At 37.5% G+C, this 15,127-nt stretch overlaps 1 protein-coding gene across 1 annotated transcript in view; it reads right to left on the reverse strand.

Moving 5' to 3' along the window:
- The window catches only part of PLPP3 (phospholipid phosphatase 3), a 130,078-nt gene that overhangs the window by 45,928 nt on the left and 69,023 nt on the right, over positions 1 to 15,127 (reverse strand). The window contains exon 2 of the mRNA XM_044085509.1: positions 6,470 to 6,627. Within this exon, the coding sequence (XP_043941444.1) occupies positions 6,470 to 6,627 (158 nt within the window). The remainder of the gene's footprint in view (positions 1 to 6,469; positions 6,628 to 15,127) is intronic.

A 15,127-nucleotide genomic window follows, 5' to 3' on the forward strand; every position in this document is an offset into this window, starting at 1 on the left:
GACAATATGCTTTTCAGATTCTCTGTGATTTGATTACAATAACTGTGAAAGAATCCTACCCAAAGAATTCATTTTAAAACAATGCATTTGACATTTAATGTAATAACAGCATTAAAAGAGAAATTAGTTACCATACCTGCATGTAATATGCTACTGCGGTGGTGGTGCTGCGGTAGCATTGTCGCCTCATAGCAAGACATTGTCCCGTTCGATTCTCAGCTAGAGCTTCTTCTGTGTGGAGGCATACGTGAATGGGGCATGCCTTCGTTGAAGGTTGTGCGTCAGGGCTGGTAACCCGGTACGTAAAAATCCACTACCAGTCATTAGCGGACCGGAATTCCGCTGTGGCGACCCCTAACCGAGAAAAGCCGAAAGACACAAACAAACCTGCATGTAATATGCTATTACTTAATTTGACAGCTACTATATTATATTTAGCATTGTACTATATGCCATTTATTTAAAAATGGAATTCTGTTTATGGCAGTTACTTTTCATAACTTTGGTGGACCTTAAGAAACAATCAAAAATTCAAAGGGATCTTAACTTGATTTTGACGGAGGGCTATGTTCCATCCCCTTTTTATTTTTACTTTTATACAAGACTTTTGCTAATATTATAGCTAACAATGGAGCTTCTTGTTCACAGCTACTTGATTACCTATAAACAGAAATGTATAAGTCTCCACATCCTGAATTTACACTTCTAGGCCATGGCACTACTATATTTAAAGGAGACCATGCTTAAATTAGCACTGAGTCATGGAAGGCTACCCTTTATACAGCCCTTAAAAACTGTAACTTCTCTTTTTTTAACTATGAGAACAAGCTCGTCGCAAGTATACTTTTTCCACTGCAGTCGTGTGCAACACAACAATTACACACCACTAACAAACATGTTTACTTACAGTAGTCCATACCCTTTCCTAAGGCTTTCATTTGTAAACAAAGCCCACAAGTAATCATAAGGATGTAGAAATGAAGGCCAATTTTAATTTCATTCGATTTATTAAGAAATTTTTTTAAGTCTGAAAGTAGGAAAGAGGGAATGTAGGAAAAAGTGGCATTTGTAGCACCTCTCCTGCACTACTCCACTTGTTGTTGTTGTTGTGTCTTTCGGCTTTTCCCGGTTAGGGATCACCACAGCAGAACTCCGGTCTGCTAATGATTGGCAGTTGATTTTTATGTGCTGAGTTGCCAGCCCTAATGCACAACCTTCAATGAAGATATGCCCATTCATGCATGTCTCCACGCAGAAGACGCTCTAGCTGAGAGTCGAACCGGTCAGCGTCTTACTGTGAGGCTACAACGTTACCGCAGCACCACCACCACGGATCATCCTGCACTACTCCACTAACTACTATAATAACCCTTCATTTGCATACTTTCAACATAATGGGGCCAACTCACTTCAGCTCTGATATTAATTTAGTTCATTTATGGCGCAAAAATTTCATATTTCCATACCAGATCGGTCGAGGCCCGGGTTAACAACGACCGCCACCAGTACTGTTAGCCAACAGGGTGCTGGCAGAAATTGGGCTACTGTTGGCTGAAGGAGAAGAGGAGGGTGAAGGCATGCCCGAAGGCAGGAAGAGAGGAGGAAGGTTAGGAGTATAGCAGTGAGGGTAGGAACTTTGAATGTTGGCAGTATGACTGGTATAGGGAGAGAGCTAGCTGATATGATGGAGAGAAGGAAGGTGGATATATTGTGCGTGCAAGAGACCAGATGGAAGTGAAGTAAGGCCAGGTGTTTAGGAAACGGGTTCAAATTGTTCTATCATGGTGTGGATGGCAGGAGAAATGGGGTAGGGGTTATACTAAAGGAACAATATGCCAAGAGTGTTTTAGACGTGAAGAGAGTGTTTGACAGAGTGATGTTTATGAAGCTCGAAATTGATGGTGTAATGATGAATGTTGTTAGAGCATATGCTCCACAAGTTGGGTGTGCGATGGATGAGAAAGAGAAATTTTGGAGTGAGTTGGATGAAGTTGTGGTGAGTGTACCCAAGGGTGAGAGACTAGTGAATGGAGCAGACTTTAATGGGCATGTTGGTGAAGTGAACAGAGGGGATGAGGAAGTGATGGGTAGGTATGGTGTTAAGGAGAGGAATGCAGAAGGTCAGATGATTGTGGATTTTGCGAAAAGGATGGACATGGCTGTGGTGAATACGTATTTTAAGAAGAGGGAGGAGCATAGGGTGACATACAAGAGTGGAGGAAGATGCACACAGGTGGATTATATCCTATGTAGGAGGGCCAGTCAGAAGGAGATTGGAGACTGTAAAGTGGTGGCAGGGGAAAGTGTAGTTAAGCAGCATAGAATGGTGGTCTGTAGGATGATGTTGGTGATCAAGAACAGGAGGAGGAGTGTGAAAGCAGTGCCAAGGATTAAATGGTGGAAGTTAAAAAAGGGTGATTGTGAAGTGGAGTTTAGGGAAGAGTTAAGACAGGCACTGGGAGGCTGTGGAGACTTACCGAATAGCTGGGTAACTACAGCAGAACTAGTAAGGGAGACTGCTAAAAAATTGCTTGGTGTGACATCTGGACAGAGGAAGGAGGACAAGGAGACCTGGTGGTGGAATGAGGAAGTACAGGAGAGTATACAGAGGAAGAGGCTGGTGAAGAAGAAGTGGGATTGTCAAAGAGATGAAGAAAGTAGACATGAGTATAAGGAGATGAGGCGCATGGCAAAGAGAGAGGTGGCGAAAGCTAAGGATAAGGCATATGGAGAGTTGTATGAGAGATTGGACACTAAAGAGGGAGAAAAGGACCTATACCGATTGGCTAGACAGAGGGACAGAGCTGGGAAAGATATGCAGCAGGTAAGGGTGATAAAGGATAGTGAGGGAAAGGTAATCACAAGAGAGGAGAGTGTGTTGAGTAGATGGAAAGAGTATTTTGAGAGGCTGATGAATGAAGAGAATGAGAGAGAGAGAAGGTTGGATGATGTGTGGATAGTGAATCAGGAAGTGAAACAGATTAGCAAGGAGGAAGTAAGGACAGCTATGAAGAGGATGAAGAATGGAAAGGCTGTTGGCCCAGATGACATACCAATGGAAGCATGGAGGTGCTTAGGAGAAATGGCAGTGGAATTTTTAACTAGATTGTTTAATGAAATTTTGGAAAGTCAGAGAATGCCTGATGAGTGGAGAAAAAGTGTTGTGGTACCTATCTTTAAGAATAAGGGTGATGTGCAGAGCTGCAGTAACTACAGAGGGATAGAATTGATCAGTCACAGCTTGAAGTTATGGGAAAGAGTAGCAGAAGCTAGGTTAAGAAGGGAGGTGATGATTAGTGATCAGCAGTATGGTTTCATGCCAGGAAAGAGCACTACAGATGCAATGTTTGCTCTGAGAGTGTTACTGGAGAAATACAGAGAAGGTCAGAAGGAGTTGCATTGTGTCTTTGTAGACTTGGAGAAAGCATATGACAGGGTGCCTAGAGAAGAGTTGTGGTATTGTATGAGGAAGTCCGGAGTGGCAGAGAAGTATGTAAGAGTGGTACAGGATATGTACGAGGGTAGTGTGACAGTGGTGAGGACTGCAGTGGGAGTGACAGATCCATTTAAGGTGGAGGTGGGATTACATCAAGGATCAGCTCTGAGTCCTTTCTTATTTGCAGTGGTGATGGACAGGTTGACAGATGAGATAATACAGGAGGCCCCGTGGACTATGATGTTTGCAGATGACATTGTGATCTGTAGTGAGAGTAGGAATCAGGTTCAGGAGACTCTGGAGAGGTGAAGATATGCTCTAGAGAGCAGAGGAATGAAGGTTAGCAGGGCTAAGACAGAATATATGTGTGTAAATGAGAGGGAGGGTAGAGGAATGGTGAGGATGCAGGGAGTAGAGTTGGTAAAGGTGGACGAGTTTAAGTACTTGGGATCAACAGTGCAGAGTAATGGTGAATGTGGAAGAGAGGTGAAGAAGAGAGTACAGGCAGGGTGGAATGGGTGGAGAAGAGTGTCAGGAGTGATTTGGGACAGACGGGTACCAGTAAGAGTGAACGGGAAGGTCTACAAGAGGGTAGTGAGACCAGCTATGTTATATGGGTTGGAGACAGTGGCAATGACAAAGAGGCAGGAGTCAGAGCTGGATGTGGCAGAGTTAAAGAGGTTAAGATTTGCACTCGGTGTGACTAGGATGGATAGGATTAGGAATTAGTATATTAGAGGGTCAGCTCATGTTGGACAGTTTGGAGACAAAGCAAGAGAGACAAGATTGCGTTGGTTTGGACATGTGCTGAGTAGGGATGATGGGTATAATGGGAAAAAGATGCTAAGGATGGTGCTGCCAGGTAAGAGGAAAAGAGGAAGGCCTAAGATAAGGTTTATGGACATGGTGAGAGAGGACATGCAAACCGTTGGTGTGACAGAGCAAGATGCAGAGGATAGGAAGAAATGGAAAGAGATGATCCACTGTGGCGACCCCTAACGGGAAAAGCCAAAAGATGATGATGATGACAAATCATTTAAAAAAAACATGGTGCATTTTCAACATAGAAAATGAAGTTTCGTGTAAGGTTGGTACACAACCCCTTATTGTTTATAAAAGGGATATGTCCTTGAAGGGACTAATTGAGGAGAAAAAATGCAAATTTTGGACACAGCTGGGAATAACAAATGTGGTAGATGCGGTCAGTGGTTCTTATATCATGGAAGGATCTAAAATAGTAGGTAAAGGTTTTGGGACCATTTGACTTAAGAAAAAATATTATTGTTTTTCTAAAGGTGTGGTGTATCTTGCAGTCTGTGATTACTGTGACAGTTTCTACATAGGAAAAACTATCAGAGCTCTAAACCAAAAGAATCTACTAACATCTTTACGATAGAGGACAAAAAAATGAGGGCAATGCCCTCTACAAACATATTAAGAAGTTTCCCACTCATTCATTTAAATTTGGGGTCATTGACCATGTGGACTTGGGTTCTAGAGGGGGATCTTCAGATTTACAACTTGTGTTTCTTGAACTCAAATGACACACCAGAACAAATGCTTGTATTGCACCTGGCCTTAATGATAGATTGTCTCTTGGCTCTTTGTTAAGGTTAAAATCAATGTATTTTATTTAATAATATTTATCAGTGTTTGACCTATGTAAATGTCACTACTTTTATATGAATTGATGGTCTTTTATTCATATAACATTTTTTCAGGGACATTGTACTTATGAACACTGGGTGTTTTGACCTTGATGTAGTGTGAACAGGTTTTCACAAATGTTTATGTGTTAGGGGAAATGTTGTCAAGTCATGTGTGATTTATTCAACCTATGAAATTCTGAATGTGTTAAGGGAAATTATGTCAAGTCATGTGGGATTTATTCAACCTATGAAATGCTGAAAGTGTTTTTAAAAAGGAAATTTTACTGATTTATTTGTTATTCTGCAGAAGTCTTTTGACATACTCAATAAGTCTCTTATTTATTTTATTAAGTAGGTGGTGTGTGGTTCTGTTGTTGCCTTTCTGTACATATTTTCTTAGTTCAATACATTAATAATATCCCATTTATTTGTCTACGACTCACTTTAGCTCAGATATTAATTTAGCTCTGCACATTAATAATGTTAAAATAATGCCTCATTAATTTGTGTATTGGTGAAAAGGAATGCAGCCTACTTTGCAGCAAGGATTGAATGTAGTATAGAAGTTGCATTGCTCTATACATAAAGTGGCAATGCCAATACATTCAAGTTAATCAGCCTAACACATGAGCAGAGAAACATCTTGGTCAAGAGATCTAAGGGAATGACGGCAGCAATTGATGAATGTATTATAAGGCTATACATCAAATATTTCAACAGGTTTCCTCTTCCTTTTGCAGTTCAAAAGCAGTCTAATCTCATGGATGGTATGAATCCTGGGGTACACAGGGTACCACAATGAACTGTTCCCCTACCTCAACATTTGGCTGTACAGTATTGTAAATTGTCCCATTTTCTGTGAAAGTGGTTTATTCTGGAAATTTTCAGGAGACCTGAGAAGCTGGTACTATGTTGTGCGACTAAATTGTCCAAATCATATAGCACCTGTTGTAAAACACTCTGCTTCTCATTTATAATCATTAAATACAAACAAAGAGTACAATTTAAATCCCACTCATTCAAGTAGTTCACAATAATTAGACAGCAGAGTCAACTCTGCTAGCTACATTTCTGCACATTTTTTGGAAACCTGGTAAATATATATATTCAAAAAAAGTGCATTGTGAATTATGAGTTAGACATCTACTCTCCAAGACAATTGTGCTGCTCCCTTCTAGAACAATTCTCCAAATTTATAATAAAGTATGACTACTTTTTCGCCTTACCATTCTGAAATGGAAGTATTGTGTCAAGTTTTAACACAAGATTCAGAAGCAGCTATTGAAACATCTACCTTATATTTCACCTTTCATACTTACTTCTAGGACACAGAAACGGAATATAATGTAGAACATGTAAGTGATAAGATGGAGTGGAGACTTACTGCTAGAATAGCAATGAGGATGCCAACAGCAGAGAGCACAGCATCGCTAATGGTGTCTCCATTTTTGTACGGGTAATTGATGCTTTCATCATTGCAATAAAAGCCTTGTTCGTACGGCTGGATTGCACCACCTTCAATAATCATAAATGGCAGAGCAGCTGGTAAAAAGACACAAAAAAGAATAAATCTTGCATTAATATTAATATCAGAATAGAAACAACCACAAATTGTACTCAAAAAGATTAAAAAGGTGAATCAGTATATTTTGCTTGTTAAATAAACCAAGGCATTAAAAATATAAAGATGCCGTATTCATCACTTGTTTGATAAACAGAATGCTTAACATTTGTGATGTGATCTTTGCAGCAAAATGGTTGTCACAGTCCATATAAACAACAGTATATAGCTACGCAATGTTTAGTATTTTTTAAATGAACCCTTTCCAAATGATTAAATGAAATGCCTAACCTTTGAATGTTTTTTTTTTAAATCACGTACGATTTTGTTGATTTCTGTTCCTTGATGACCATTCCTTCTACTCTATAAGTACTATAACTTTATGTTACTAACCCAAACACTAATGTGTAGTCCAATTACTACTTACTACACTCCAGCCCCTTTAGATGAATTTGGAGGACAAAACTGGCACCCAAATGACATTTTTTTAACATGAAGGGAAAAGCTACCATCTCTTGATTACAGTAAGCACATGGCAACACCCCTTACTAATACAGCCAAGTCTGAAACAGTCGACATCAGAGTTAGCCACATGTGTCTCTTGGCTGCTCATTTAGTTTTCATAGTTCAGTTGGAAGGACTTGCCTGGGACAGGTGCTGATACATAGAATGCTACCTACAGTATAACAAAGTAAATCTGATACCATATCAATCCACTAAAGGCTGCTTTTCCTATCAGCAGAACACTGTCAGATATCTTTTTGGAAAATCCTCAGGCAGTATTTTTTCAGGAGGAACTTCCCTAATCATATCAACAAAACAGATAAATGCCCCAAGGATCCAAGTATTTTAATTCTGTAAATATGGTGCTTTTTGCTGAATTTGTAATAACATTCACACAAATCTTGTTATGCTCTAGATGAACTTAACTTATCTGCAAAAAGAGAAGCAAAGTTTTTCATCAGAATATTATACTTTCTACTGTAGGGATGCATAACATTGTTGTGTGACTTAAAGAAGTCAAAATCTGATGACTTGACCAATTTGATCTATCTAATTTAAAGGTACAGAAACATCTACTAACTGATACATATGGCTCCCTATTTAAACGCAGAGTCCCAACAAGCCAAAAAGGACAGAAAATACAGGAAAAAAGTGAATATCAAAAATCACTTTTTCCTTTAAACTTCTGTTTTGTTTTTTTTATTTATTTATTTATTTTTTGCAGGGGTAAGCAATTCTGCACTCCTTGATGTGGAGGGCTAGCCCGCTACACCAACCAAACTTATACATACCAAATCTAAGGTCATCATACCTTACAGAAAAGGGAATATTCAGAGAAAATATTAATAAGACTTATTTATATTTTAGACATGGTAACTGTAACAGCAAGTTTGTCATTTATCTTGCTAAGTGTATGTTATGCCCCACATATTACATAGGCAAGACTGAATGACATTTTAAAAAAGAATATATGACTACTTATACAGTATTAGAACTAAGGATGTCAATAATGCATTATATAGACACATTCATGTTTTCAAATTTGCAATTATTGATCATGTTTTAAGTGGACCCGGGCAGGAAATTTATTGGCAAATATTAACTGATGCAGCCAGAGAACCTGGACTTAACGAACATATCTCTATTAAACCCTTATTGCAATTAACTTAGTGGATTCATGCATTTTTAAACATATGTTTTTATATATATATATATATATATATATATTTTTTTTTATATTAGTTTACATATTACTATATAGTACTTCATACATCTAAGCCTATATACAGTAGTTATTTAATCAGTGTTTAAATGTTATTCAACCTATTTTTGATTTTTCATACCTATTTATATATATATTTGTGTTTTTTAAACATTAATTTTTATATTAGTTACGATACATTTATTTATTGTCACATACTTAAGTGTAGGTAGGAGAAAATAATAATACAAAATTGTATGTATTGTAACACATGTAACACATTTAAATTTTTTTTTTTAATAATTAACCCACAGCTCCCCACCATTTTTGTTTTTTTTTTTTTTTTTTATTTTTTTTTAAATTCAAACAAAAACACAAATGGTTAAATATATAAAAGCATAAAAGTATAAAAGCATTAAACATATACAGTAATCCTAATGGCATTTTAAAAAATATTTAAAAAATTAAAAAAAAAAAGTTTTTAAATGTTTTAACCAATTAATAGGTTCATGATGATTACACACATGTAGTAAAGATGATAATTTAAAAAATGGACTGTTTTACTGAATTACCATAGCTGGTTTTGTTTATTTTATCTTTGGCTAATCCAGATACATTCCTTTTACTGTATAACTGCACCTCTGTTCCAACTGGCTTTCATTCCAGAAAAAATAGTAATTGACTCATTTATAATGCTGTTCCAGTTCCAGGAAGAGGATCTTCATGGTATGTTTCAGAATAAGAATACTAAATTGGCATTTAAAGACTTCTGCTTGATGTTGAGTCTTTCGGCTTTTCCCGGTTAGGGGTCGCCACAGCAGAACTCTGGTCCGCTAATGATTGGCAGAAGATTTTTACGTGCAGAGTTGCCAGCCCTGATGCACAACCTTCAACGAATGTACACCCATTCACACATGTCTCCACACAGAAGACGCTCCAGCTAAGAATCGAACAGGACAACGTCTTACTGTGAGGCGGCAATGCTACCGCAGCACCACCACTGCAGTATGACTTCTGCTTGATGACGTGTAATAAACTGTTAATAAGCAGAAGAATAGCTGCACTCTGTTTTCAGGAAAGAATGTGAGGTCTACAAAGTGAAGTTTTATTCTTAAACTATCAGAAACATACTGCATAAAATATTACAACTGCCCAGGTTTAGTTGTGAATTTGTGTAATAATTTCTGATGCTAAGCAGATATCCCTATTTGAAGGTAAGAGAGTAGAGGTCACATGAGAATAAACAGCTAGTCAGAGAGATTCATGTTTTTTTGTGCGTTATCCAATTAGTAATGTTCCTTTACTTCCAATTCCTATTCAGCAATAACTAAGTTTGGGTTCTTGTCTTCTGTTAGAAGCAGACAAATTACAGAGAACTGAACATATTGAAGTATAAATACATAAAGACATAAAGGTGTGTGCACGTGTGTGCATGCTCATATATGTATGTGTGTGAGCATGTGTGCATGTACCTCTCAACCTCTTATCACATGAATTCTAGACAAAGCCAAAGGTAATGGGGAAGGGGGTCAATGATTCAAAATCAGGGTCAGGTTATAAATATTGTTCATATAAACTTTTTAGAAGTGTGCATTTCTGGAAGGCTATGATGTCTGAAGCTCAACCTGCTATCACTAAAAAGTGACTGCAATCCTCAACGAGTTGCCAGAAAAACATACATTTTACAAGGGACAGAAGTAAAACATGAGGCAAAAATCTGGATCTTCTGCAAAGTTCAGGACAGTTGAAGTGTGTACATTTGTGTGTGTGTGTGTGTGTGTGTGTGTGTGTGTGTGTGTGTGTGTGTGTGTGTGTGTGTGTGTGTGTGTCTGTGTGTGTGTGTGTGTGTGTGTGCGTGTGCATGTGTGTGTATGTGCGTGCGCATGTGTGTGTGCATCTGCATGCATGTGTATTTGTTTATTTAACCAAGAAAGACCCACAAGCAACAAGTGAATCTTTTCAAAGAAATCTATTAGAAGCTGAAGGAAGCAAATGCAAGATTACAGGATGAAGTGTGCCAGTGTTCCACAGTACTAAGCATTGTACAGTTCTGCTTCAGTAATAAATGCCATATGCAACTGTCCCTTAACAAGTGCGTTTATGCTCAGAATGTACAGTTAATGGGGACATAAATGAAAACAAGTTTTCAGCAAGACTCTGAGAATATCCTCCAGTGTTTGTCAAGCTTTTTTATGCCGTTATTTTTGTTATTGTTGTCTACAAGGGCATTCATTGCAATATTTATCCATTAGCTTCCTTTTTGGCTTTCAGTTTTTAAAAACTGGACATAAACATTTTCTGGCTATAGCCAACAGAAGGATATAGAGAAAAATTTGAATAAGGCAGATTCCACTGTGGGGTTATACAGAAACCATGCTCTGTGACTTGAAGGGTCCCTGACAAGACTCTTATTAAGAAATTAGCCAGAATATTGATTTGTCCACATTGTTCAGGGAGTAAATGACAGTGGATTTCCTTGACAATAGTTTTATTTGGAATATGAACAGCAGAAAGAAACAGCCATACAGATAATGTGAACTTACTGCTGTTGTTAGGTGCAATATGCAGAATTATTATAATTTAGAGTAAATGCCAATCAACAACTATCATTGGAAAATGGTCAACTTAATTTCCGGGTTACATTGTAGAATGTATGTCACAATCTATGCTGTGTTATTCTATGTAGATTTTGCTGTATAGTTATTTAATACACATGCAACTAAACTGAGGGTTCAACATCATTTCAACAAACAAAAATATTATTTTGGATCATTTTACATGACTCTCACCATACAATGTATACCATGACAGGGAGTAGATAAACCATATTTTATCCACGACTGTGGCATTGTTTGACTACAAGGTGCCCAAATCACAACCCAAAGAACTATCCCAGAGCCCCCAACGTTAGTGATAATATGAACCACATACAAACTTCTAGTGGTGATACAATGCCATTATTTAAAAAGGAGACATCTTTATTTCCAAAAAATGTCATGGCATTATGTGTACTTCTTGGAATTCACATCTTTTTATATTGATAAAAGCCAGCAGGCAGGAGATAAGACTCACTATGCATGGTTCAATTTAGGTACAAATCTCCAAGACAGTGTAACATCCACATAAAATCCAGACACTGCCTTAACATACATGGCAGTTGTATTTTATAGCAAAGATATACTTTGTTGGAATAATCTATTGTGATAACAAGGGAATGCAGTATGTACTTTTATATTACTTATTCTATTTTGTTCACAAGAGAATGCAGTAAAGCAGTATAAATTGGTTTAATTTATTTTGCCAGTAAGTGGTAAAGAAAAAATGGGGTTACATGGTTTTGTTGAGGTACTTTTAATTGGATACAGTTTAAGTGGAAGTGTTGTATCATTTTGTAACAAAGTATGCATCAGTTCAGTGATTCTGTGCTGTTTGGTTGGGGTGCAAACTTCAGTTTTTTACAGAACAGAATGCTTATGCTAATTGTTTTATCTTCTTTAAACATACAGAATCTTATTAAGATGTGTAATTCTCACTGCAGTTTAGTATGTCTGTAGTTTTTACAACAAAACTTCTGCAAATTCTGTGTAGGAAGAGTAATTTATTGTATTGCCCTATTCCTACCATCCTGTGACTGTAAAGTTAGAGTGTGTGTGTGTGTTCTTACTTAAACACATACACACTGCTCACTTAAGCTGATCAAGACCTTTGCAGATCTGTTGTTGAATTATACAGTCTTTACTTTTGTTTGTTATATTCACTATGGTAAATAATTATTTTGCGTGTGTGTGTGTGTGTGTGTGTGTGTGTGTGTGTGTGTGTGTGTGTGTGTGTGTGTGTGTGTGTGTGTGTGTGTGTCTGTATTAGAGAAGTCAGCTGTAGTGCTGAAGCGATTAGTGTTGTTGCCTCACAACAAGAGGTTCTCGGCTGGAGCACCTGCTGTGTGGAGTCAGCATTTCCTCCCTGAGGTCGAATGAGTTTTAAAGACATGCAGGTGAGTGCGCATGGGCCTTCTGTTACGGCTGGGTGCCAGGCTGGCAGCTTGACACCATAAAAACACCACTGCCAATCAATCTGCAGACTGGTAATCTACTGTGGTGACCCCTAGTGGGAGAAGCTGAAAGACAATGCTTTATCTGTACTCTGTATTACAGGACGTGAGTGCATGTACTATGCTGGTTGTATGTGTAATGTGTGGGTGTTAGGTGTGTTACTAAAACAGCAGATGACAAAAGGCAGGTCGGGTAGTGTCCACATGTTCTTGTGTACTACAATACAAGGCTTAAGAGAGTTTTTATATAAAGTCAGTTTTTAACATATTTCTTAACAAGTGCAGCTCCAAGGAGCCATAATGATTCCTCTCAAATGTCTGCCTCTAGTACCCGAGTCTCAAACAGCACAAAATTGTTCTGTAGCTTCTTTACTTTAGCATGAACACTATATTTACTAGAAAGGGGTATGAAGTACAACTGATTCCTGTGGAAAAAACATTAAAATTACTTGTTTTTAAACTGGATCAAATACACATACTTCTCACATCTTAAGCCAGTCTGTAGAAACAGCTACAAATCCATTTTAGATAAACAACCAATCAGGTTCAACTGTCACATCTGGGAGTATTCAGTTCCTGTCTGAGACACTGGAAAAAAAAGCCAAACTCAGGCTTTCTTGACATGCATTTGAAGTAAGAAATCAAAGAATGAAAAACACTATAATGTTTTGCCTTCATGTCTTTGAAACTTTATTCCCTGCAAGGCAGACACTCATGGGGGCTGTGAAAAAACAAAGTAAACTTTCTTTGGCCACCCAATGAACACACACTATGCCAGATTTGCCTAAAACTGACATTTCCACTTTCTTTTTCAGGTAGTCTCCACTTACAAAGCTGTCTAAAGCAGCATTCCATGACAGGTCAACAGTAAGGAATGAACACTTAACTGATTATGTTAAACAAACTATTATTTATAGTTATTCTTTCAAGCCTAGAGTTTGTTTTATTGTATGGTGAAAAACAAGACAAAATTTGTTTTATTATAACAGCTTTTTGCTGTCCTTTTTCTCTTCTTTACCAGCACTGTGCAATGAGTCTCAAACTTCTGTTAACAGTTATGTGATACTGCTCCAAACTGTTGACAGAATGACTGCAGAAAGAGGTCAAAGATCAAGGCAAAAGGTTAACACGTACTTGCTGAATCTGTTCCCTAGTTACCTTTTAAGTCCGCAAATGACTACCAGCATTCTGTAGGGAGTCGAGGCTTAACAGCAGATTGTTTTATGCTCATTATCTACACAAATTTGCTCTAGAAGTTGAAAAAATGCCTCAATTACCATTGTAATCTGTACCAGAAAAAGCAGATACAGGAGAAGCAAACTTAAAGAAATGAAAAATGGATGAATACTTCTTACAGACAAACTACTTATGCTTTATACAATAAACTTAGGAGTTATCAAAGCAATCATTCAAATAATTGTAATTAAAATGACTACTTCTGATGCTGATAAAAATGATGGTATAAAGATTTTGTACATATTTTTACAAATTTACTGTAAAATTAAAAAATGTTTTCTTCCAGTTCAAAAAAAATTTAATATACTTCGGAAAAAAATCAGTATAGCTGTTTACTGCACCCATTTATTTATAGCTTAAGTAAGATTTTTTTCAGTTGCCTCTTTTGTATATAGCATTAGCAAAGTTATTTTTTTATAAAATTATGTAAAATTAGATCTCTTACACTGCTGTAATACTCTTTTGTTCTACTGATACAAGTCTGTTTTTATTCTCTTTGTTCTTGCTTAGTCAATTTATCTAACTTGCATGAGCCACACCACACACATACACACACACACACACACACACACACACACACACACACACACACACACACACACACACACACACACACACACATGCACACACACACACACACACACACACACACACACACACACACACGCACGCACACACACACACACACACACACACACACACACACACACACACACACACACACACACACACACACACACACACACTGTTTCTCTCTCTGCCCAAAGTAACACATTCTGTTCCCTGGTAAATATTAACTTTGACAACTAGAGTGAGGTATTACAAATAAATGGTCTTTTCTTCTTGGGAACATACATTCACATCTATCCCTAGTTTAGAAATCATTTTTTTAAACAACACTAGTGAGAGTAGTTCACTGACTTGTCATTCAGGCTAATGAAGAGATAATTTTGTTTTCTCTTCAAGTAAAATACATTTGAACTTAGCGAATGTGGTGACATTAGTGTTAGCATATACAAAAGCAGGAAATCAATCAGTATTTCCCATCTGTGAGCTAACATCACTGCTAAATATTTTTTTGCCAGTAATCATTGGTCAAAAGTAATACTTTGTTCCAGTCCCCCCACACGCTATCAACGGGGAAGGAAAGAACCACTTGATATCCTGGTTGGGCCTGTAATGTCTCATATCCATATCTGAATACATGCTGGCAAAACAGCAAGTGTTAATTATGTCGATGCACTGGCAGCTTCATAAGGACGATACCCTGGCTATGGTATAGATGTCCCCCGCATACCTCCAATCTCTTAGTACAAGAAATCTGGAAAAAGCCAAATATAAAGTCGGGACAAAGGCCTGAAAATAGGGACATATTTTAAATATTGCTCGTGTAAACTTAAAAAGTTGCTAGAATAATAGGCTTTGCACTTTCTGACAGATATGAAGTCTGAAACTCAAATGTCTGTCAGTATTTAATGGCTTTAACTCTCGA

This window comes from Protopterus annectens, chromosome 10.part0 (genome assembly GCF_019279795.1).
Source record: "Protopterus annectens isolate FY-2018-M chromosome 10.part0, PAN1.0, whole genome shotgun sequence".
Taxonomy (NCBI): domain Eukaryota; kingdom Metazoa; phylum Chordata; order Ceratodontiformes; family Protopteridae; genus Protopterus; species Protopterus annectens.